This window comes from Sorex araneus, chromosome 6, assembly GCF_027595985.1.
Source record: "Sorex araneus isolate mSorAra2 chromosome 6, mSorAra2.pri, whole genome shotgun sequence".
Taxonomy (NCBI): domain Eukaryota; kingdom Metazoa; phylum Chordata; class Mammalia; order Eulipotyphla; family Soricidae; genus Sorex; species Sorex araneus.
Genome location: NC_073307.1, coordinates 101,407,044 through 101,432,428, shown reverse-complemented (window position 1 = coordinate 101,432,428; position 25,385 = coordinate 101,407,044). Strand labels below are relative to the sequence as shown.

At 59.6% G+C, this 25,385-nt stretch overlaps 1 protein-coding gene across 1 annotated transcript in view; it reads left to right on the top strand.

Moving 5' to 3' along the window:
* ARHGEF17 (Rho guanine nucleotide exchange factor 17) overlaps window positions 1-25,385 on the top strand; it is a 54,979-nt gene that overhangs the window by 16,232 nt on the left and 13,362 nt on the right. The window contains exons 2-3 of the mRNA XM_055141434.1: window positions 20,023-20,100; window positions 24,234-24,416. Coding sequence (XP_054997409.1) covers window positions 20,023-20,100; window positions 24,234-24,416 — 261 coding nt within the window. The remainder of the gene's footprint in view (window positions 1-20,022; window positions 20,101-24,233; window positions 24,417-25,385) is intronic.

Here is a 25,385-nt window from a genome sequence, read left to right as displayed (position 1 = left end):
GGACCTGGCTCCTTCCTGCTCCTTCCTCCAGGGCCAGGGGCTTCCGGCCAGCATCCCCGGAGTTCTGCCCCAGGGAAGGGAGGTGGGACTGAGCTTCAGCAGGGGAGAGGGGCCACTCTGAGCCCACAGCTCCGGGGCTCTCAGCCCCATGCTTGTCCCAGCCTGCATGGCCTAACCCACAGCCTGGACCCCCACTCTGAGCCCAGAAACGAGTAGAAAATTGCCTGACAGAGGGAGTGCATTGGGGGAGGGAGGGAGGGCTGCTGGGCTGCAGAGGCTGAAACAGCCTCACCCCTCTGGGTGCAGGGGGCTGGGGGGCAGTTAGACAGACGGAGTGGGGGACAGATGCTTAGTTTCAGCTCCTGCTCTGGCCCTAAGTGAGTGACAGCCGGCGAACACCCCCGCCCTCTGCAGCCCCTTGTGTGACCCACAGGGCAGGCGTGATGGGGCCACTCTTGTGACAGGTTGGTACTGGCTGTAGTCGCTGACCGCTGAGCTACTGTGGTCCATCTGACAGTGAGTTGGAGTGGGGGGTGCTGGCCTGGCCTGGCTGGGGAAGGTCCCCAGGGTAGAGAAGAGTGATTGTGGTCACCCAGAGTAGCCTCAAAAGCCCTTATTGTGGGGTGGGGGGTAAAAAAGAAAAAGTCCTTGTTGTGGACTATGGGAATAGACGCGGTTCCCAGAGGGGGTCATTTCCCCAGAGAGAAGGAGAGGGAGGGGACGAGGGGACGCAGGGTTGGAGAGGACCCGTGGGCTGGGGTGATGCTCAGGGGCGACTCCTGGTCCATGCTCGGGGACCACTCCTGTCCATGCTCAGGGCTCCCTCCTGGCTCTACTCAGGGCTCACTCCTGGCTCTGTGCTCAGGGATCCCTCCTGGCTCTGTGCTCAGGGATCCCTCCTGGCTCTGTGATCAGGGATCACTCCTGGCTCTGTGCTCAGGGCTCACTCCTGGCTCTGTGCTCAGGGCTCCCTCCTGGCTCTGTGCTCAGGGATCACTCCTGGCTCTGTGCTCAGGGCTCCCTCCTGGCTCTGCGTTCAGTGCTCACTCCTGGCTCTGTGCTCAGGGCTCCCTCCTGGTTCTGTGCTCAGGGATCACTCCTGGAGGGGCTGAGTTCTGACCATCTGCAGTGCTCTGGATTCAACCCGGGTCAGCTGCAGGTAAAGCAGGCACCGATTGTCTCTCTGCCCCCCCACCACCCGCCCCCCCTCCCCCGGAAGCCCAGGCTGCCAGACAATCACCATTGCCAGCCGTCCCACTGAGCTGATAGTGCCTGTGGCCCCAAGGGGCAGGATTGTCACCGGGGGCACCCAGCCAGTTCTGGCCTCGGGCAGCAGGCATAGGGCGGGGGCTCATCCCTAGATGGGGGGGAGGTGAGGGGGCTTTAGCCCAAGGAGGCTGCGGGGCCTTGGGGGATCTCCTGCAAGGGTCTCCACAGAAGGGGCTGGGGTTCGAGTCTGTGCCACAGCCAGCAGGTCCTGCGGGCCACTGCGGCTCCCAGGGGCCAACCAAAAAGGAGGTCGAGCAGGAAATGGCCGGACAGAGGGAAGAGGCTCCAGACCCAGGGACCACAGCCCCATTGCAGCCCCTTCGCTTGCTCTTCCCCCATCAGGGCTCCTGGGGAGCTGACTCTGTGTGAGTGGGGGAGCTCAGGGCAGTGCCCACGGGGACCCAGGGAGGTCGGCAAGACAGAGGTACTGCAGGTCGGGCCGGGGGGGGGCGGCATTCAGAACCGACACACCAGCCTAGGCAGGCAGCAGGGGCCTGGGGGTGAGCGGACACTTAGAGAATACATCTGGGCCACAACCGAATGTTCAGCACCAAGTCTGACCCCTGAGTACAGCCAGGGATCCTGAGCACAGAGCCAGGAGTAACCCTGTTCAAGCCCCCAAATAAATAATAAACTTAAAAATCCAATCTGGGGCTGGAGCAATAACTCAGCGGGTAGGGCGTTTGCCTTGCCCGAGGCTGACCCGGGTTTGATTCCCAGCATCCCATATGGTCCCCTGAGCACCACCAGGGGTAATTTCTGAGTGCAAAGCCAGGAGTAACCCCTGTGCATTGCCAGGTGTGACCCAAAAAGCAAAAAAAAGAAAAAATCCAGTCTGCATATCTAGTATTTTAACAGATCCTTTATTTATGTGGTCAAAAAGTCAGAAGGATAAAGAGCCCTTCCCACCCGCTGCCCCACGACTCCTCGATGCAAATCCCAGACCTGTTTCCCTTCTGCCGCACTGCACACTGGCCCCCTGTGGCCCCAAGTCTTTGCTCGGAGTGTCCACTCCAGATCTCAGCTTGGACCTTCGGGCTGTGCTCAGGAGTCACTCCTGGCAGTGTATATCGTAGGGCACGATATAGGAGCCGACGATCACACCTGGGTCAACCACATGCGAGGCAGGCGCCCTACGCCTGGACTGATAAAGAGTCTGGTAAAGAATCCAGGCGCCTGCATTCCTTGTCATGGCCCGGAGGGAGATGGGGCCACACCTGGAGGTGCTCAGAGGCTGTTCCTGGCTCTGTGCTCAGGACTGAGCTCGGGCTGTGCTCAGGAGAATCCTGTCTGGTGCCGGGGTTGGAACCAGGCTCCTGGCTGACAGATGCATGCGGGACAATATGTGCCTTGCCTCAGGCAGTCTCTTGGCCCCTCACCTTAGTTTTATTCCATCCCGCTGTGTGGGTCCCATTGCACAGATTTGCAAACCTATTAGGGTATTAAGGGCTATTTAGGTCCATCTTTGCCTCCTACAAACAGCACTTCAGTGAACACGCTGCTCCCTCAGCTTCTGGTTTGGGGTAATGCATTAGTACTGGAATTGCTGGGGTGAAGGGTGTGCCCTGGCCAGGCCTGTGATCACTCTCCCAGCCTGGCAGTTGGCACATGCTGTCTGCGTCTCCATTGGTTTTCGTCTCGTATCAGGGAAGGCCAGGCGTCTTCCCTGTGTCAAGAAGTACTAGGATTCTTTTCCTGTCACTTTTTCTTTTTCCTTTTTTATTTTTTTGGCTTTGGGGCCACACCTGGAGATGTTACACAGGGCTTACTCCTGGCTCTGTGCACAAGAATTACTCCTGGAGATGCTCAGGGTACCATCTGGGATGCTGGGGATTGAACCTAAGTCAGCCGCGTGCAAGACCCACTGTGCTTCTGTGACTTCCTGTCAGACCTTACGACTCTTTCTGAGACTTGTTCTCAGCCCTCGCTGTTCTTCCGTTGTGTTCATCGTGGCCTTTTGTTTTTTTCAAACCAATTTCTAGGAACCTTTTAAATATTAGGGAGGTTAATCCTTTGGGTTGAGTTGCAAATGTTTTTTCCTGTTTTGCCATTTGACTTTTGACTTTGTTTATGGTGTATTTTTGCCTTGTGGAAGATTTGTTTTTATGTGCCATAATTTATTGAGCTTTCTGTCTTGTGGATTTCGAGTCCTTGTGAGAAACGCCTTTCCCACCCCAAACTCTCTCCCCCCGCCCCACCCCATATTTCTCTCTGGTAGCTTGTGTTTTCTTGTTTTGTTCGGCGTTTAACTTTTCGGTCCCTTTGCAGTGAACATGCATCAGAGCTGCCGGCCCGTTTTCCCAGATGATTGGCTTTTCAGCTAAGGGGGGATTTGGGGTGGGCGTGATCCCGCACAGAGGAGGGGCTCTGGCTGTTTCAGGTGGCAGGCGGAGGAGTGAGGGAGAGGCTGGGATGACCCAGGTATAACACGGGACGGAGTGGCAGTATGGCAGAGAGGGCACTTGCCTTGCACATGGATCGATGCGGGTTCGATCCCCGGCATCCCATATGCTGCCTGAGCACCAACAGGAGTGATTCCTGAATACAGAGCCCAAGTAAGCCCTGAGCACCGCTGGGTGTGCTCCTTCTCCCCCCCCCCCCCCCCCCCACCGCCAATCCCTTCCTCTGAAAGCAAAACATGGTTCAGATGGGGCTGTGGCTGGTAACAGCTTCCCAAAGCCTCCTGTGTACTGTGTGACTTGGGACTGCTCCCATGCCCTCTCTGGTCTAGAGCACCACAGCCAAAGGTCTCTTTTTTTGGGGGGGGTCACACTCGGTGATGCACAGGGGTTACTCCTGGCTCATGCACTCAGGAATTACTTCTTGCCGGTGCTCGGGGGACTATATGGGGTGCTGGGAATAGAACCCGGGTCGACCGCGTGCAAGGCAAATGCCCTACCCGCTGTGCTATCACTCCAGCCCCCGCAAAGGTGTCTTGAGCTTACCCGGATCCCTGGGCTGGCTGGGGGAGGCCTGTGCTAAGGGCGCCCCTGTGTCTCCCACACCCACTCAGACAGGCCCAGGCTGAGGGGGGGTGGAACTGGCAGCTGAATACACTGTTCCTGGAGTGGGCGGGCAGTGCCCATAGAAATACCCGCTGAGCCTGGCGCTGCAGCCCCTGTGGAGAGAAAGGCCAGGGGCTGCCCTGCCCAGCCTGCCCCTGGCCTCCTCAGAGGACTCTCGGGTCAGCAAGCGCCCGGAGCTCGAGAGGGCAGGGCACATCAGAGGCTTGCCATGGCACTGCCCTGCGCCCATTGCCCCTCGGGCCAACTGCCCATCCCAGGGGGCAGTGGCCTTGCTTCACCCCACCCCAGCCCGCAGCCCGGTTCCTCTTTGGGCGAGAGCCAGAACACTTGGAGGTCCGTGCCTCGCTCCCTTTACAGAGGGAGACAGGCCCTGGACAGCCCCAGGACACGGTCCTCTGCTCCTCCTGGCTCTTCCTGGGCCTCTGGACCCTCATCTCCGGCCCACAGTGGCCTGTGCTGACTCCCCACCCCCCACTCCTGGGCCCCAGTGGTCAAATTCCAGGGCTGCGGTTGCCATGGCAATGGCCTGCTCCCAGGGCCCCTCCCCGGCCTCCTCCACCAGGCCAGCTCCACACTGTTGTCCACTGAGGAGCCTCCAGGCCTCCCCCAACCCGGGATTGGAGTAGGGGCGGGGCTGGGGGCAGGAGGGAGGCGGCCACGCCAGCTGCTTTCTCGTTTGTTTTCTGAAGCAGAAAAGTGAAAAGGCACAAAGTGTGCCAGCAAATGCCACTGCGATCCCAGAGAGGGCGTGAGGGACAGGGGCACCCGGGGGAGCACGGGGGGCAGCACGGCGGCCCTGCCAGCGTCACCCCTGGACAGTCACCCCGCAGGGCCAGGGCATTCACATGGGGCGGGGGGCGGGGGGCGGTGGGGGAGCTGGTCCTGACGCTCCAGTGTCTGGCTGAGGGCTCGGGCTGCCCAGAGCTGGGAGCCCTGTGGCCTCCTGGAGGGGGAGGGGCACACTGCTTGGACCTGGGGGGACTGTCCCGGCCCCCCTGCCCCCCCCCATGTTGCTGCCTCCGTGAGAAGACTTTGTCCTAGCTCAGTCTGTCAATCCAGACCCACACGGAGCGTCCCCACACTCTCCCTTGGGGCAACGAAGGTGCCTTCCCCTTGGCATCAGGGGTCTCGGCTCTGCTCTCTGTTTTCTTTTGGGTAGGGGGCCACACGGGGGGCTCCTGGCTCTGTGCTGGGAGGTTGTTCCCTGCGGAGCCCAGGCTCACGGCTCTCTCCCACCCTGCGCCCCCCTCTCCGGGGCCCCCTGCCGGCAGTCAGCACCCCGTGCCTGGTGACTTCCCTTCCAGGTTTCCCCCCTCCTGTGCATATTACTTCAAGATGTGCGCTTGATGCAGACTGTATGCCTCATGCTGCCTTCTTTTAACCTTGTTCCAGAACATTCTCTGGCATTTTCGTGTCTTATTCCCCCACCCTCCACCCCCCAGGGCCCAGGACGTTCTTGTTGGCCGTGGGACCTCCCCGGGGGAGCTGGGGACTGACTCCCTCGCAGTGCTGGAGGTGGGATCGGGGGGTCCTTTTGCCTGTGCCCGGCCTGTCGCACCATGTCTCTCCGAGCCCCGTTCTCGGGCGTTTTATTTATTGGTTGGTTTGGGGAGGTGGGTCGAGGCCAGCAGTGTTCAGGGGGCCCAGAGGTGATGCTGGCCATTGACCCGGGGCCAGCGGTGTGCCGGGTAAGCCCCTCACCCCTGTGGACCATGCTGTCCATCCCCTCGGCTCGGCCTGCTGTGGGAGCGTCCCCCGGTGCTTGTGAGTCAGTCCCGTGGGCTGCACCCCGAAGCCTCCCCCAGCACCGTGGGCTAGATATGACGTCGGCTGATCTCCCTGGATCAGCCCCGGGAGATGGGCACCCACCTGCTTCTGAGGCCTGGAACCAGGTTCGGAGGCGCCTCCCGGGCACGGCCGGTTGCCTTGGGGGAGCCTCCCACGGCCCCCACGCCCTCATCCTGCCCTCGGGCATGGAGAGGGGATGCGCCATAGTCTGTGTCCACACGGCCACCTCTGGATCGGGAAGCTGAGCAGGTGGGCTGGTCCGGAGCACACACAGTCGCCGCCGGCTCTGGAGTCCAGTGCGGGCTGGGCGATGCCGCCGGTGGCCGACAGCCCGCAGCAGGCCTGGAGGCGTGAAGCCTGCCCTTGCAGAGGCCCAGCGTGTTCCGAGAAGGGCCGGGCGTGGGGACGGCAGGCGGGTCTGGGCCTTGGGACGGTCTCCAGATAAACTGGCCTGGACTTGGGGAGTGAAGACAAGGCCTGGCTTGGAGATACCTTGTGATGTTTGTCCACTGTGCCCGTACCCAGCTTCACACACACACTCGGTCACTGTCACTGCCCAGCGTGAGGTCAGGCCCTTCCTTGTGATGCAGTGGCTGGGTCTGGAAGCCCACCCAGCCCCGGAGAGCTCCCAGGGGAGCCCCGGGTGGGAGGACTGAGCAGGGCATGGCCTGTCCCTGGGCATCTCCACCACCGAAGGCTTGTCCGGTGTCCTGGAGGAGCTTCCTGGGACCAGGGTCAAAGGCCAGCATGACTGACCAGTGGCCAGAAAGTGCTTTTCTCCAGGAAGGGTCCAGTCCTAACCTCTGCTGCCTGATGCCTGCTTGCTCTGGGGGTCACGGGCCACTGCACCTGTGTCCAGTCAGACAGAAGGGTCCTTCTCCGCCTGGCTTCTCAGTTGAGGATGGGGCATGCTTGGTGGCCGCCCGCTGGGCTTCCTTGGGACCCCATTGCTGCTTCCCAGATGCCCACAGGCGTCTCCTAGACTGGTTCTGGCCTGAGCCATAGAGGTCCAACTGTATCCGTGGCCTCTGCCCACGCCCTTGGCCCTCGGTAACTGCTGGTAAGGGAGTTAGGACAGGGCCACTGTCAGGTCTCTGGGGGTAGGGGTCAGAGATAGAGGATGAGGTCAGGGGGAGCTGAGAATGGACAGGCACCATCCCGGGAACGTGAAGGGCCAGTTGATGGAACTGGATGGGGCCGAGAGCAAAGAGAAGAGCAGGGCGGGGGCGGGGTAGGCTGAGGGTTCTGGAGGAGAAGCAGTGTGGGAAGGAGCCCCCATTGGGAAGTGTTTGGGGGTGGGAGAGCAGAGTGTTGTAGGATCCCAGGATGCCCCAGCTGTTCTGGGTGGATCCACAGGATTCTGAATCAAATGTCTTCTTGGTGCTAGTTTGATGGGGCCACACCTGTGTGTGTGTGTGTGTGTGTGTGTTTGTGTGTGTCTATGTCTGTGTGTATGTGTGTGTGTGTCTGTGTGTGTGTCTGTGTGTATGTGTGTTTGTGTATGTCTGTGTCTGTGTCTGTTTTGGGCAACACTTGGCGGTGCTCAGGGATTCCTCCTGGCTCTGCATTCAGGGATCACTCCTGGCGGTGCTCAGGGGACCATATGGGATGTCGGGGCGGGGGGGTCACACCGGGTTGTTCTGTGCCTGGGGTGGAGCCTTGTGTGCTGCCGTGAGAGGAGCCGGGCCGGGTGCAGCGTGCCAGGCAAGCGCCTTACCCCTGTCTTGTCTCCCGGGCCCTGCGAAGTCCTGCGGCAGGGCTGGTGGGGAGGGTGGTCTCTCTTGGCTGAGGGGCCCCCAGGATTCTGTCCTGCTGCACAGGCCCTGGCCCCCTCCCCTCCCTCTCGGCTCCCTGGGGCTCTGGCCTGGCCTTTCCCAGGGAGTCTGGCTTCCAGCCCAGTGACTCAGCTTCCGCTCCTGAGGCGGGACACCCCATCCCACCCTGACAGCCAGGCAGATGCAGCCCCCTCTTCACTTGTGCCTGCGTTCAAGGCCGGGAAGGAGCAGGCCAACTTCCGTTCCCATGACCCCTCACCCCAGCTCCCTTCTGCTGGAGAATGGGGCAGAGGTGAAGGCGGGTGCCCCCTTTCCAGAGCACTTACAGTTGGGGGTTCACGTTCTTTGCTCAAGTGAGAAAACTGTAGGGAGAGGGCATTCACCCCGTAGAAAATGGTGCCTGCCCACATTGGCAAGGTCCCATTCCCTGTGCTGTGCTGAGCTGGGCTTGGTCTCTCTGAATGAGATAATGTGGGGGAGGCTGGGGAGGTGACCCCCACCCCCACCCCCAGGCCTGGGGCCACAGGCCAAGCAGCCCACTGAGGCAGGCAGAAGCGTTCGGGTGGGTGAGTGAGGGGTTTCCTGGGAGCTGGGTTAGCACATTCTACCTTAAAGCTTCCTCTGATCCCCAGGGGCGTCCCTGCCCTGTCCCTACCCCCAGATCTGTGTTTGTGTGTGCGTGTCTGTAAAATGGGGGTGACAGTTCCGGCCCCTTGGGCCCTGGGAATAAGTGGATCCAGAGCTCATTAGCGGCTAGGGGATGTTTTTCCACATCTGTTGGGATCCATCCATCCACCTCCCACCCCCCACCCCCCACCTTATGCTTCCGGCCATGATCCATGATGTGGAGAAATTTTTCCTTCCCGGGCTGGAAGGTTCAGCTGTATCTTCTTGAAATTAATGGGGGTGGGGGGAGGGGGAGCGAAAGGGGAGGGAGGACTGAGCAGAAGAAAGGGAAAAACCCCACATTTAAAAAATTCCTGCAGTTCAATTCAAACCACATGCCCCTCAGGCGGGCCTCTGCTGCCACCTGTGGGCATGTGGTGGGACTGCAGTTCCCAGAACAGCACTGCCTCCTGGCTGCTCGAGCCCCTGGGCTGTGCATCTCCCTCTCTGCCCAGCACCCCGCTTCACCCCTGCCCTGCCCTTGGGAAGCCTCGTGGGGGAATTTTGAGTCTTTGTGCACCTTTCTCCACTTGTTTGTTTACTCATGGGGAGACTGGTGGGCACAGGAGTCACAGAAGAACGTGGCTAGTCACAGAAGTTAATAAGGTCAGCAGGATGATGTCAGCCAGCATGCAGGACCCACGTGTGGCCCCTGAGACGGACAGTGGGGAGGGAATGCAGGTATGGATGCCTCCCCCCTATTCGGGGCCCCCTAGGGAAGAGCAATCCCGGTCTCCAGCCACTGCCACCCTGAGGGCTGGCTTGTTTCATCTTGGAGATGCCCCAGGACCCCAGTGTGGCCCCTCCGTGCCACTGGCCAGGCAGCTTACAAGGGGCCAAATGCCAGCCTGTCCTGCCCGTTTCAGAGCCCATGGCCCTGGCGCTCAGGCTGGGGCGGGTTCAGAGATAGCTCTCAAAGGGCAGCTTCTCGTCACCCGTGGCCAGCAGTGGATGTGTGTCCCATTAAGGGGTAGACAAGAACATCCTGCTAGGAGGGTCCAAGGTGGGTCCAGGAGCAGTGGTGGTGCGTGTCCGGGGCTGAGGCACAGCCGCCACCACTCAGTGCGGGCAGGAGCCCCTGTGCTCCTGCTCTCTGCCCCTCCAGAACAGTTTCTGGAGGAAAAGTGAGTCCCACTGACTTGTGGGGGAATCTCCCAGCTGGATGCCCGTGGCCAGCCTCTGGGAGCCAAGCACATGCAGAAAGTGTCACCTGGCCTGACCTCTCTCATTGAGACTTTCGGGACTCTGGGTTCCTGTCCCAGTTCTGTCGCTCGCTGGCCCTATGGCTGGAGCAGGTGGCCTTGGTGATTTCTCCCCCGAGAATTGTGCAGCCACGGTCAGATGCAGTGATGTGGGGTCTCTGTGCAGCCAAGCTCTCTCAGACTGACCATGGGTGCTGGCGGTAGAGGGGCCCTCATCTGAGCCAGGACACTTCACGTGTGGTCCTGCCTGTGGTCGGGCTTCCTCCACATGAGGGAACTGGGTTTAAGAGTGAGTGGTATTTGGGGTCTGGAGCATTAGCACAGCGGGTAGGGCATTTGCCTTGCACATGGCTGACTCGGGTTCCATCCCCAGCATCCCATATGGTCCCCTGAGCACCATGAGGAGTGATTCCTGAGGGCAGAGCCAGGAGGAAGCCCTGTGCATCGCCGGGTGCTCACAAAAAGAGTGGTCCCACTTGGCACACTAGGTGTCAGTAGAGCGTTTGTGTGGCCAAGTCTGAGTTGTCACTTAGTAACATTTCATAGTCTGAGCTGTCACTTAGTAACACAGGTCAGGGTAGCTCAGGAGAAATGATCTTGGGGGGGGGCCCTGCTCCCGAGGGGAGTGGACATAAACCGCCTCCTCGTGGGAGGAGTTTAAGAGGGACGCATGGGATGGAAAATGCATTTCTGTCTGTAGAAAATATATCTGTGGGGTGGGAGAGACAGTAAAGGGATTAAGGCACTTGCCCTTCGTTTGGTCGTCCCTGGTTCCATCCCTGGCACTGCATATGGTGCCCCAAGCAGAACTGGGAGTAGTCTCTGAACACCACCAGATGTGGCGCCCCAACCCAAACCACCTGGCTCCCAAAAGATACAGAGAAATACATCCTGTACATGGATGGGTTGGTTTGGGTTTGGTCCCCAGTAATGAAAGAAGAAAAATGCCACCTGCTGTACCTTTCTGGGATGATTATAGGGGTGGAATGAGGTGGGGACATAACGAATTACCACCTGCCTTTCCTATACTAGGTGCTCAGTAAACAGCTAGAGCTATTTTGCTTTTTTTGGGGGGAGGGGAGGGAGATTATGGTGCTCAGGGCTTACTCTTCTGTGCTCAGGAATCATTCCTGGTGATACTTGGGGGACCATACGTGATGCCAGAGATTAAACCCACGTCAGCCACAAGCCTAGCCAAGTGCTTTATCTCTTGTCCTATCTTATCCCTTGTACTATCTCTTTGGCCCTAGAGATTTTTTTTTTTTTTTTTTTTGCTTTTTGGGTCACACCTGGAGATGCACAGGGGTTACTCCTGGCTCTGCACTCAGGAATTACCCTTGGCTGTGCTCAGGGGACCATATGGGATGCTGGGATTTGAACCCGGGTCGGACGCGTGCAAGGCAAACGCCCTACCTGCTGTGCTATCTCTCCAGCCCCCCCTAGAGATATTTTGGAGATATTTTGGAATCTTTTCTCACTGGCTCACACCAGAGGTGCTCCAGGGCTACTCTTGCCTTGGTGCTTGGGGACCATGTGGAGTTGAGGGCTCCACCCGGGCTGCAGCCCGCAACGTGGCACCCCAGCCCTCCTCTTGTTCCCGCCCTCAAACTAGAGAGAGCCCCCACGGTCTGCTGAACCGAGCCCACCACAAAGACCTCCCCCCGACGGTTAGCGTGCAGGCGCGTGACCACAGGGAGGAGAGCAGCACGTGACCCAGCCCACGGATGGGACCCGTAGTCCCACCTCCGGGCACACGGAGACCGGCCTCAGCAGAGCCTTGACCTTGAGGCTGGAGGATCCCAAGGATCCGGAGGCCCTTGATCTCTTCTCAGTCCCAAGGCACGTTCCTGGGAACTCTGGGGCCGCTGAGCTGCGGGTCCCCGGGGAGCCCCGGACTCGGCTCTGGTAGCACAGTGAGCCTGGGAACTCGATGCAGCCGGGAGAGCTCTGGCTGCCAGAGGGGCGGGTCTGGGGGGGACAGGACATGACCCTGGTGAGCAGGGGGAGGAGCAGACACTGGGAAGCAGGGGGGAGGGGTGTCAGCCCAGGACGGATGGAGTGGCTGAGGCCCCAGGAGGGGACAGGTCTCGGTCAAGGTCAGCTCACCCGCCCGGAAGTGGCAGAGCCAAGGTCTGCGTGCAGGCGGCCCCCTCCTCGCTGTGCCCGGAAGATTCCTGTGGGTGTCACCGTGAGGAACCCGGGGAGCTGGAGGAAGGGTGCAGCTGTCAGTGGAACACTGAGCCCCTTTGGCTGAGGGAGGACATGGTCACTCCTCCCGGGCTGTGGGAGGGTCAGAACAAGGGTCCTGGGACCCGGAGCCGTAGTACAGTGGCACTGGCCTTGCACACGGCCAACCTGGGTCCGATCCTTGGCTTCCCATATGATCCCTGGAGACCCGCCAGGAGTCATTCCTGAGAGCAGAGCCAGGAGTAAGCCCTGAGCATCGCTGGGTGTGACCCAAACCCCAACCCCCACCCCCCTCAAAAAACAGCAGGAGTCTTGGAGGCAGCCACTGCGCACCACCCTTTCCAGTTAGATGATGACCCCTGAGCCTCAGTTTGCTTGCATATGAAGTAGGGGGGTGACAGTAATCAAGCCTCAGGTGGAGGGCTATGGACGGCTGCTGAAGGCCTAAAGAGCCGGCCTGGGCACTGGGGAGGCACAGCGGGAAAGGGAGACAGACACTGGTAGCTAAAACCTCACCGTGACGGTGAAGAACCTCAGACTGGAGTTCCCCTGTGCGCTGGGCAGCCCTGGGCAGGCACTCTGAGCTAGTGACCTGGAACCTGGAACCTGCCTTTCTCCTTCTCAGCCAGGTCAGGCAGGGCCCAGGCCCTGTGTCCCTGTCAGCCCCTGCACAGGGCCAGAGGGAGAGGGCCACAGCCCACCTGAGCACATTGCGTGCCGGAGGCCTGGGCTCCATCCCTGACACACAGCATCTCCCAAGAACCCCCAGCAATGACCAAAAAATAAAAATAAAAGAATTCCCCGCATGGCACCTGGAACAGTTGGAGGGGCTCCATCCGCTCGACAGATCAGCCCACGGGTGCCGTGGACCCTCAGCCGGCCACAGCCACTGAATCGCCTGTGTGTGTTCATTTACTCTCCCACCGTGTGTCATCAATTCATGAGCCACACATCCATCCTCTGATTAGGTGGCCGCCTGTCATTCCGGCCTTGCCTCCTGCCCCTGACCCAGCCACCACTCGGCAGCTGTCCATCTGTCCGTCTGTGAGTTCTTTCTCTTCTGGCACCAGCTGCAGGACCAAGTGAGCCCACGAGGGCAGGAGGTCTGGGTGGGGCTCAGAGGTGGGAGAGGCCTTCGGAGGCAGGTGCGGGAGGGACTGGGTCCACCGCAGCAGAGCTGTCACCAGCTTCCCTGGGCAAAGGGAGGGGGTGGGGGCAGGTGGCCTCCGGGAGAACAGAGACCTCAGGCTAGAACCTGGTTGGCTCCACGGATGGTCCCCCAAGCCCCACCAGGAGTGATCCCTGAGCACTACTGGGTGTGGCCCCACCCCAAAAGAAGGGTGGTTTCATGGAGCTGGGACTCCCGATCTTCCTCGTGCAGTGTGGGGTTGTGGGGGGCAGAACCCCGCCCCACCCCCTGCCCCTTCCTCTGACTGAAGGGCTGGGAGGAGCTGCATGGTGGGGTGAGCCAGAGACGTGGGGTTCGGAGAGGAGGGCGGCCCCTCCCCAACACCTCACACTATTGCAGACTTTATAAAGCCACACGAGCTCCAAACCCTGGTGTCCTGAGGAGCCCGAGGACCGGGCAGCTGGGACAACAAACACCGCCACTGCAGGCAGGCTGGATGCCATCTGGGATACCAGGGATCGAACCCGGGTTAGCAGAGAGCGCCCTCCCCTCTGTACTGGGCTCTGGCCTCTGACTGGATTCTTACTACAAACCAAAGGGAAAGTGTGCGCCGGCTGCTCCCAGAGGTCTGGACCTCTGGGGGCAGAAGGGGCTGAGCACAAACACTTCCTGCCGGTGGCTCTCACCCAGGAGTTTCAGAAGTGGGAGCAGAGGTAGTGGGAGCTGAGAATGTGCCTTTCAAATAAATTCCTAGAAGGTGTGGAAGCTGGAGAAGGCCCAGCAAGACTAGGGGGTGGGGTCTGCAGCGCTCAGCCCCATGCCTTAGTTTATTCTATCATTATTATTGTTATTACTATTATTATTATTATTATTATTATTATTACCTTGGCTTCAGGGTCACACCCAGAGACACTCAGGGCTTACTCCTGTCTCCACACTCAGGAATCACTCCTGGCAGTGCTCAGGGGACCATGTGGGATGCTGGGGATCGAACTTGGGTTGGCTCATGCAAGGCAAGTGCCCTATCCACTGTACTATCAGCCAGGCCCCTCTTGCTGGATTTCAGAAAAGACAGTGCCTTTCCAATGACTTGCAGGATCCCTGCCACTGCTGTGGGGTCCTAGAAGGCTCCTGGGGGAGGAGCTGCCTGTGGTGAAAGTGAGTGCAGGGTGGGGTGGAGTGTGCTGGTGAGACCAGGCGTCCTGGGAGTGAAACACCCCCTTACTGATTCTACTCAAATTAAATTCCCCCCCCCCTCGTTTTTGGGTCACCCCTGGTGATACTCAGGGCTTACTCCTGGCTCTGCACTCAGGAATTACTCCTGGTGGTGCTTAGGGGACCATGTGGGATGCCGGGGATTGAACCCGGGTTGGCTGCGTGCAGGGCAAGCGCCCTCCCCACTGTACTATTACTCCAGCCTTTTATTTTTCTCTTGATGTCACCACCATCAGCTTTATTATTTTTAATTAATCTAGGAGTACTGCTATTTATTCAGCCACTGATTAAGCTGATTGAATTGGGTATGAATTCCACATTACTTTAAAAAAATTTTAAATTGAAATATCCATGAGATAGAGCATTAAAAAGGTGTTCATAATTGGTTTTCAGTCATACAATGATTCGGCACCCATCCTTCCACCAGTGTTACCATCCCCCAACACCCCCCCACCCCCAGCCTCTCTCAATGGGAGCCACTTTCATTCTTGCTCTCTCTCTCCTTTTGTGCATTATAGTTTGCCATACAGGTGCTAGAGGTCACGGTGTTTGTTCAGGGCAAAATAGCATTAGGTATTTTTATTGGACGGTAAGGCTGAAGTAGCTTTTCAATTGGGTGTGTTTGGGGTGTGGATGTGATGGCCAAGGCTTCCGGAAGTACAGGGAGGTGGGGGGAGGTAGTCCATCCACCTCCAGAAAGGCTGGGAATTTCAGTCACAAAACCCGCCTACCAGAATTTCCAGCAGATGATGTCTCGGTGAGATCTGTCCTGAGATGGTGGAGTCAGGCTGACTGAGGGTATGGCGGCAATTTTGGATTGTGGAGGCAAGTGGCTGCTGGGGGCTCTGCTTGGGCAGGCACCAGGCCAACCCACCCACCTCCAGTTTACCCCAGTCTGTCCTGTCATGCGCAGGTCTGAGATTAACTGTGGCTTTTGATCTCTTTCGAGATTAATTTATGGGTCTCTGAAGCAAGGCCAATAAATGGACTTGCATAGCTGAGCCAGAAGTGGTTTGTGGGTGTGGCTCCCACATACCTAACTTTTGGCCATTAAATTTCTTGGTAAACTTAGCCCCAAGTTGTTGGGGTCTGGCCAAAGGTACAGCAGCGATTTGGGGGTATCAGGAAGCCTGAAGGCACCATCAGGATGCTGTGCACCCGCCCCGCAGTACAGGTTGACCTGCTGGTGGCACCATACCCCGCAACCACCATCAGCTTTAAACTTGAGAATAGCTGCACCATCTTCCCGGGTTTACCGATCTGTATAGTGTGCGGACAGAGGCTGAGCACAGAAGCACCAAGCACTGGCTCAGGTGAGTGAGAATGGAGAAAAGGGTGAGTCGAGACAGTGCCCAGGGTCGGCCCAGGGAAGATGGGGCAGGGCGCTGCCGGGTGGGTTGAGCATCCCTGGGGTGTCTTGTCAGTCAGCACCCACGTGCTGTGGATTTCAGAATGGGTACAGGCCTTGCCCCCATGGAACCCGAGTCTCCCGGGGGCGGGGGGGAGCGGCAATCTAGACTGCTCAGACGTGCACCAGCAGGCTGTGAGGCATGGTGGGGGGAAACAGCCTCTCGGAGCACTGAGCAGGAGCATCTGACCTGACATGGCAGCCAAGGAGGGCTGCCATGAGGTGGAGACATTCACCTGGAGACTGAGGTGAAAGCATCAAGTCAAAGCGTTGCTTGGAGAGAGACCTAGGCCAAGGGGAGAGCAGGCGTCTGTGTCTAGGCGCTGAAACAGAAGTGGCTGCAGTGTGGTCGCAGGGGCGCAGAGGGGTGGGGTAGGGCAGGCTGTCTCCTAGGCTGGTAGAAGCGGGTGGAGGAGCAGATTTGGAGGAGGGGTTTCCCTGGCACTTGGTGAGTGGGGGAACCCTGTTTACATAGCCTCAGAAGGGACCCTACAGGGCTGGAGCAATAGCACAGCCAGTAGGGCGCTTACCTTGCACGAGGCTGACCAGGTTCCATTCCCAGTATCCCACATGGACCCCTGAGCACCGCCAGGGGTAATTCCTGAGTGCAGAGCCAGGAGTGACCCCTGAGCATCGCTGGGTGTGACCCAAAAAGAAAAAAAAGAAGAAGAAGGGACCCTGGCGTTGCCTGCCCCACCCCTGATCCCGAGGGTCTGAGAGACTGCAGCATCAGTGAGAGTGGGGCTTAGCCCCCCCCCACCCCCAGCCGCATGCAAAGCAGACTGAGATCTGTAGATCTGGTGGGGGGCTGAGGGTCCCCAGGCGCAGCACGTGGGTCACGTGGGTGGGGGTGCAGCGGGACTGAGGCTGGGCGGGCCCTCTACGTGATCCCCCATTGGGTACCGGCTACAGGTGTGTGGCCGTGGCAGCACGGGCTGGGAGTGGGGGGTGGGGTGGGGGGCCCAGCACTCTGTGTATGACCCAAGCGCGGGCACCCACCAGGCCCCAGCAGGTGGCCCTGGGCTCGCGCCTGCCGGGTGCGCGCCCCTGCGCGAGCCCAGCGTGCTGACAGTGCCCAGAAGGTGCGCGTCGCCTCCTCTGCGCACCGGGCCGCGCAGGGGGGTGTCGGGGCGAAGCGACCCTGAGCGCCCGGGCCGGGCCGGGCCGGGCTGGGGGAGGCGGCGCGCGGGCGGGGGCACCGAGCGAGCGAGCGAGCGAGCGGCGCTGTGCGCGGAGGAGGCGGGCCGCGGTGGGCGCGCTCCAGGCCGGCTGGGACCCGGCCCCGCGAGCCCCCTGAGGGAGGCCGCGCTCCCGCCGGCCGCATGCTGCACATGGTGAAGACCCTGGCCCAGTTCACCATCGCGCTGGAGGACATGCGCGAGCTGGGCCCCGACGCTGCCTCCGGGGAGCCCGCCGGCAGCAGCGGCGCGGAGGCCGCCGCGGAGGAGCCGGGGGAGGCCCAGGTAGGGGTAGGGGGAGGGGCAGCTCTGAAGACAGCCGCGCTGGATGGAGCAGGGTGGGGGGAGGGGGGCTGGCGGGCAGGCACCGGGCTTTGGCACCGCTGAAAGGCCTGTGGCCTGCACCCGGGGGGTGGGGGACGGCCCAGCCCTGCACCCAGGCTTGTCCCTGCTGGTCCCCCCTACCCCAACCCCGGACCTTTTGGGGAGCAGAGTGGGAGGCCCGCTAGACTTGGTCCCTGCCTCCCACTTGGGCCTGAACCCGGCAGCCCCCTGTATATGTTCCGGATTACGGAGGGGGTGGCCACCTGTGTGTGTGTGTGTGTGTGTGTGTGTGTGTGTGTGTGTGTGTGTGTGTGTGTGTGTGTGTGTGTGTGTGTGTGTGTGTGAGAGAGAGAGAGTCCTCCCCTATGGAGGGGCTGGCCACCTATGTGTGTGTGTGGCCACCTCTGTGTGTGTGTGTGTGTGTGTCCTCCCCTGTGGAGGGGCTGGCCACCTCTGTGTGTGTGTGTGTGGCCACCTCTGTGTGTGTGTGTGCGTGTCCTCCCCCACCGCCCTGGCTCTGCCTGCGGGACTTGGAGGCATCGCCCGGTGCCAATGAGGTGCCCTCCCTCCTTCCCCCCTACCCAGTGTCCTCCTGCAGGGGATGGGGGGTCTGGGGCTCCTTCCCTTTGTGTCTCCACCTGGCCATTCTCCTGGACTCGAGTGAGAGTTCTGTCGGCCTCCGGCTGGACATGTGGTATGTCTCCTTGGGGCGTCTGGCCTCTCCCGGGTCTCCGTCTCCACAGGCCTCTGCTGTCACGTCCCAGACACTGGGGCCTTGGGCCTGGCCGGGGATACCCCGTCTCACAGACTGATCTCAGTGGCTTCCTCCTCCCTGCAGGGGTGGGGCCTCTGGCAAGGGGCTGCTGCTGAGCGCTGCTCTCCCCTGCACCCTGCCTGGGGCCCTGGGCTGCCCCCTACTCTGAGTCCCCCCAGTGGCCTGGCGGGTCAGGAGGGGGCAGCGGGCTGGCAGCTGGAGACACACGGGCCTGGTGAGGCGGAGTCGGAGCAGGGCCTGATGAGGCAGAGTCAGAGCAGGGCCTGGTCGTTGTTGCTGCTCTGGAGTCAGCCCAGGAGTGCTCAGGGCCTGCTTCCGGCTCTGGCAGTGCTCAGGGGACTGTGAGGTACTGGGGGTCAGACCCAGCACCCCGCCACACAGAGAGTGTGCTCGGACCCAGCGTGGGTGTCTGAAGGACCCTGCGTGGGAAGCCGGCTCTGGTGTGTTGTTTTGTTTTGTTTCCTGTTGTTGTTTGGGGGCCACACCCAGCAGTGCTCAGGGCTTACTCCTGGCTCTGTGCTCGGGGTCACTCCTGTCGGGGACCGTGTGGGATGCCCAGGATTGGACCCGGGTCAGCTGCATGCACCTTCCCCTCTGTGCTGTCTTTCCTGGCCCCGACCCTGCACTCTGCTCCCATCCCTTTGCTTGAAGGGGGGAGGGGGTCAGGGAGGCGCTGGGGAAGGGCAGGTTGGCCGGGAGGGGTCACTGGATAGAGGACAAAGTGGACCCCAGGGTGCTTCCGTGCTGGGGCCCTCAGTAGGCACTGAGGAGACCAGCCCTACACTGTGTGCCTGCATCTCGGGCCGTGAGCTGTGTGTGTAGGCCGTACCCGAGACCTGCCAGGGAGGCCCCCTGGCCTTGATGTGCCCCCACCCTCTCTGGCTCATGGCACCTCCTACAGGAAGCTGCCCTGGGTTTCTCTCTCTTTTTGGTGTTTGGGCTACAAGTGCTCCTTAGGCGAGACTCCCAGCTTGGTGCTGGGGCCCACGCGAGGCTGGAGATCAGGCCTGGGGCTCCCCAGGGCAAGGCATGTGCTCGCCCGGCCCTGGATCCTCACTCCTCAGGAGCACTGAGCGGAGCAGTAATGGTGAGGCGGGCCCCGGGCCTCTCCACCCCTCACCCAGGACCCGGGACCCCCTCCACAGGGGGACTCCTCTCCACCCCACGCCAACTCCCAGCATGGGCGCCCACTTCCCCGGACTCCCCTCCCTGTAGGGCAGGTCTGAATCCTCTGGTTGCTGTTTTGTTTGTTTTTGGGGTTTGGTTTGAGGGTTTGGGTTTTGTTTTGGTTTTTTACCTAAGTTTAAAGTTTGTGAATGTCTTTCATTTAAAAAGTTAGTATTTAATGAAAGAGCCGTGATTTACAAACTTGTTAAGTGTGAGTTCTGGGGTCTGAGGAAGGCTGGCTCTGGGCAGTGGGTGGACAGCAGCTGGGGCAGGCCGGGCCCTTAGCCCACAGTGGTGAGCAGGTCAAGTGGCCTGTCTGTGCGTAGGGCACCCGCAGGCCGTAAGGCTGGAGCTCAGGACGGGAGAGGAAGCCCCAGAGATCTGGGCCCCGAGGGGATGGGGGACCTACCCAGGCCTCCTGAGGAGCCGGCAGAGGGGCCCTCAGCCAGGAAGACTAGTGGTCAGCGCTGCCTGGGAAGGCGTGTGGAGGAGGCCTGGGACAGAGGCCCAGAGGGCCAGGTGATAAACTGAGGCCCAGGGAGCAGAACACCCCCAGGCCTGCTTCTGGCAAATCATCCCTCAGAATCGGGGCTGCCCAGCCATTCAGGGGTGACCCTGGGGAGTGGGTCCAGTCTGGCCTCTTTGGAAGGCAGGAGGCTGAGAAAACGTACATGCCAGTGGGGGTGGGGGCCTCCTTGACAGCATTTCACTGACACCTGTTCAGGGGGCTGAGGGAAGGTCGGAGGCAGGGGTGCTGAGGGGCGGTGGGGGCAGATACCTGCGGATGTCATCCAGCACGGAGGAGGCAGGATTGGGCCCAGGAATCCCGGAGCCGATTTTCCAGAATGTGCACGGGGGTGGGTGCAGGTGTCGACAAAGCCCCACTCACGCTCTCTCTGCCTGTGCCCTCCAGGACATGCGGAAGCACGTGACCATGACGCTGCTGGACACGGAGCAGTCGTACGTGGGGTCTCTGCGTACCCTGATGCAGGTGAGGCTCGAGGACGGGACCCCCCACACCTCAGGAGAAAGCAGAGACAGACCAGCCCCCACACCCCTGGTAGGGGCCCCACTCGCTGCCCCTCACCTCCCAGGGCCTGAGACCTGTGACCGCCGTCTCCCGCACCCCGTCCTTTCCTTCATGGGAAGTAGGTGTTAGGTGGAATTTGGAGGAGACTCCGAGCCAGGGGGCGCAGAATTCACTCATGCATCTGACCCAGCCCAGGCCTCTCGGGCCGCTGGGGGACACGTGATGGGTGCAGACTGCGCTGAAAACCTCGCAGGCTTCAGAAGCCGCTGAGCACTGGGAAGCGGGGAGCAGAGATGGGCCCAGGCAGCCGAGGCCAGGGGTGGGGGTGGGGAGGCAGAGGGGATGAGTCCGGGCAGAGCGGGGGTGGGAGGCGCGCATGGAGAAAGACCTGGCTTAATCTCACTCACACAAAAACAACGCTGCAGGGGCTGGAGCGATAGCGCAGGGTGTTTGCCTTGCATGTGGCAGACCCGGGTTCGATTCCCAGCATCCCATATGGTCTCCTGAGCATCACCAGAAATAATTCCTGAACGCATGAGCCAGGAGTAGCCCTGTGCATTGCTGGGTGTGACCCAAAGAGCAAAAACAATGCTGCACATGAAAATGAGTGGAACAGCAGTGTGGGGGGCCAGGGAAGCAGCCCGAGCATGTGCAGGCCCTGAGTCTTCTCCCCAGCTCCTTGGGCGCATGGCCGTGGTGGCCCCAGATCTGCTGGCAGTACAGGGCTGACCTCAGCCAGGATGTGAAACCATGAAGGGGGTCGAGAGAGAGCTAAAAATATTTCTCAAAATTTCCCCCAAAATGAAGGGGTCTGGGGCTGGCAAGGTAGTTCAGACGGGCTAAGGCATTTGCGTTGCACACGGCTGACCCCGGGCTGTTCCCCAGCGTGGCAGATGGCCCACAAGCGCAGAGCCAGGGGTAAGACCCAGCGCTACTGAGTTGACAACCCTCCCCAAATGAAGGGGCTGGGGAGATGGCTCAGCGGGCTGGCGTGCACTGCTGTGGGCCTGATGGGTCCCTGTGCCTCCAGCTATCCACTGCTGGGTGGGTCCTCAGGGCCAGGCCCTCACAGCTGGGCCCAGGATCCTGGGAGAGGCCCCCAGAGCCCTGCATACTGTTTGTTATGTCCCCCTCCCCCTCCGAAGATGTCCATTTTCATCTCTTGGGGGTCACACCTAGCAGTGCCTGGATCTGTGCTCACTGGTCAGTCCTGGTGAGGCTCAGGGGACCATATGGGGTACCAGGTTGTGTTCAAGGCAGGTGCTATACCCACGGGCCCCAGCTTCTCCAGTTTGAGTCTTGTTTTTATTTTGTTTTTTTTTCTGCCATGCTCAGGGTTGACTCCTGGCGCTGTGCTCAGAGATCATTCCTGACAGGGCTTGGGGGACCCTGTGCGGTGCCAGGGATCAAACCCGAGTCAGCCTCATGCAAGGCAAGTGCCCTGCCCACTTCTTCTCTTTAGCCCCCAGTTTCTCTTTGTAAAATACAGAGAACTCCAAGTGGGGCCTGCCCCGGTGTTGCCGCCCTTCATCCTGCTCTCTGCTTCCTGCCTTGTAATGTGGGGCCAGAGAGGTGGTTCAGCGGGCAGCGCACTTACCTTGCACACAGCCGGCTCCAGTTCAGTCCCTGACACTGCAGATGGTCCCCTGAACTCCTCCTCAGCACCACCAGGTGTGACTCAAAAAAACAAAAACTAGAATATCAGCTTCCCAGGGAAGAGGTAGTACAGTGGTTAGGGTGCATCTGAGGGTCAGTCCCCAGCACCAGTGGATGCCCAGAGACACCCAAGCGCAGAGTGACATGGCAGGACTCGAGTAGCACGACATCCTCGGGCCCTTGCGCTGAGCCACTGCCCCAGTTACATGAGAGTCACCAGTGGGGCCCTGGGCCTTCTGAGCACTGCCTGAGAAGTCTCCCTCTCCCCCCACCCCCAAAGCCAGCTCCCGTGGGGCCAGAGCAACAGTGCAGCAGTAGAGCATTTGCCTTGCACGCAGCTGACCCAGATTTGATGCCCAGCATCACCGGGAATAACTCCTGAGCACAGAGCCTGGGGTAAACCCCGAGCCCTGCCGCTGGGTGTGGCCCAAATTCAAACAAACAAAAAGTCAGTTCCCTTGGGGCCAGAGAGATAGTATAGCCCGAGAGGCACATAGCTGACCCACAGCTGACCCAAGCTCGGTCCCACATCCTGTGTTGGCCCCCAAGGCAGCGCCAGGAGTGATTCCTGAGCACAGAGCCAGGGGCAAGCCCTGAGCACCGTTGAGTGTGGCCCCAAAACAAAAACAAAGCAAATAGGCATAAAAGGCAGCTCCCCAGGGTGGCCTGCTGTGTACCCCTCCAAGCTGCACGGGGCTCCCCCAGCCGTGCAGAGTGTGGAGGTCAGACCCCTCCCGGCCTCGGGCTCCAGTCTCCACACACTGATTTTTCAATCCCCCACTGTGCCTGGTCCTAGGGGGCTGCAGACTCCTCCCCCAGAAAGCCAGAGGATTCTGTCAAGCTCGTCTTGAGTTCCTTTTCTAGAACAGACCAAACAGACCGGATGTGTACAGTGTTTACTTTGAAATGTATTCCAACATCCGACTGTGCCACACGGCCGCCTTTCCTGGCGCGTCACGACAGCTTTGGCCAGGAGGGGGCAGCCTCCCATAGCACACTGCACCTTAGCAGGGATGTGGATGCTCCAGAAATGCCATAGATTGCAGATCTGTGGTGAGGGTAGGTGTGTTTGTTACAGCTGGAAAACTGTTAGGACAGTGTTCAGATGTGTAACTGAAAGCCTCAGCTCTGCTCTGGCAAATGCTTGCCATGTGCGGTCCACATTTTAATAGGACACCAAGAGATACCACCTCCCAATTTAATGAACAGCATATTCTAATCAATGACATCCAATTTTAATGATCAGCATATCTGATTTTTATTGGCAAGCAATGTTTAAAGATAAAAATGGGGTTCCGAAAAAAAGGGGGGTCTGGGGAGATAGTACAACAGGTAGGGCGCTTGCCGGGCACATGGCTGATCTGGGTTTGATCCCTGGCACCCCATATGTCCCCCCAAGTACTGCCAGGAGTGATCCTTGAATGTAGCTGGGTGTGGCCCCCCCAAAAAAATGAAGACAAAAATAATGACACATTTAACTTATATTTGTGTGTTTCCATTACATGATAAACTAACAGCAGGGATTTTATTTTTATTTATTTTGGGGGGAGGTGGACCATACCAGTGGTTCTCAGGACTCACTCCTGGCTCTGTGTTCAGGGATCACAGAGCATAGAAGTGATCGGGGGACCATAGGGATTCTAGGGATTGAACCCAGGTCACACAAGTGCAGGGCAAGCACCTTACCAATGTACTCTCCAACCCCAGGGCAGGGGTTTTATTTTTATTTTTTTTCTTTTTGGGTCACACCCGGCAATGCACAGGGGTTACCTCCTGACTTTGCACTGAGAAATTACTCCTGGTGGTGCTCAGGGGACCATATGGGATGCTGGGAATTGAACCTGGGTTGGCCTCGAGCAAGGCAAACACCCTACCTGCCGTGTTATTGCTCCAGCCCCCAGGGCAGGGATTTTAATCTCTTTGCTTCAGTGCTATCTCCCAAGACCTCAGTCAGTGCCTGGCACATAAAAAAAATGCTTATTAAATTGGCGCCAGAGAGATAGTACAGGGGTTAAAGTGTTTGCTTTGCATCCACCAACCTGGTTTGAACCCCTGGCACCATATATGGTTCCCCAAGCACCACCAGGAATCACTCCTGAGCACAGAGCCAGGAGTAGCTCCTGAGCACTGCTGGATATAGCCTCAGCCTCCTGAAACAAAGGAGGTTTGCCCAGTGTGGAGGGGGGTCTTCCAGAGAACCCCGTCTTGTTTTTCTCCCTTCCTCTGAGCTCTGTTTGCCCTGTTTGCCCACACACCTTTCCTGAGCCTCCGCCCTCTGAAGCTGGGCCGTGGCTTGTACTGTGAGGGGTCTGGGCTCGGTCCTTCCCTCTCCCTCCTAGAACGCCAAGGCCGAGGGGTCCCCAGAAGGTGGCAGCTCTGAGCCAGGGGAGGCCACTCCTGCTCCGTGGGGACCCGCACTGACCCCGAGGCTCCCACAGGGCTACATGCAGCCGCTGAAGCAGCCCGAGAACTCCCTGCTGTGTGACCCGGCACTGGTGGACGAGATCTTCGGCCAGATCCCTGAGCTCCTGGAGCACCACGAGCAGTTCCTGGAGCAGGTGCGCCGCTGTGTGCAGACCTGGCACGCACAGCAGAAGGTGGGGGACCTGCTCCTGCAGTCGGTGAGTGTCCCTCCTGCCCCCGATGCACGCCCCAGCCCTGGGCCGGGGTGGGGGTGGGTCCAGCGTAGCTACACGGATTGATCCTGAGCCCAGCTCAGCTCCTGGCACTCACTGCCCTCACCTGGGTCCTGACCCCGAGAGGGTGCAGAGCCCGACCACGCCTGCAGATGGAGGCCGGGCCTCCCCCGGGGACCCATCTTGACTTGCCCTTTTCTCCATTCTCACTCATCTGAACCAGTGTTAGGCGCTTCTGTGGTTAGCCGCCGTCCGCACACTATGTTGATCAGCAACTCCTCGAGGAAGGTGCAGTTATTCCCAAGTTTAGAGCTGATGATGGTGGCATCAAGAGGAAAAGGAGAGGCTGGAGCAATAGGACAGCAGGGAGGGCGCTTGCTCTGCATGCAGCCAATCCGGGTTCGATCTCTGGCATCCCTTATGGTCCCCCGAGCACCGCCAAGAGTAGTTCCTGGGAGCAGAGCCAGGAGTAACCCCTGAGCATCACTGGAAGTGGAGAGAGAGAGAGAGAGAGAGAGAGAGAGAGAGAGAGAGAGAGAGAGAGAGAGAGAGAGAGAGAGGAATTTGAGTAAAGTCAGTAAGAGAGAGAGAGAGAGAGAGGAAGGAATTTGAGTAAAGTCATAAGAGGGGGTTTTACCCCAGGTCGTCTGGTCCAGCACACTGCACCCCCACCCTGCACTCCATTTCACCACAGGTAACACCTCCCCCTGGGAGCCTTCTAGGATCCCACAATAGTGCTGGGATTCTGGAAGCCATAGAAAAGGCATTGACTTTTCTGAAATCCACTAAGAGGGGCCTGGCTGAAGTACAGTGGGTAAGGCACTTGCCTTGCAGAGCCAGGAGTAAGCCCTGAGCATCACCCGGTGTGCCTGTTCCCAACACTTCCCCCCCCCCCAAAAAAAAGAGGAAAAATGAAAAATCCACCAAGAGGGTAGGAAGAGGGGCAAGGACCCA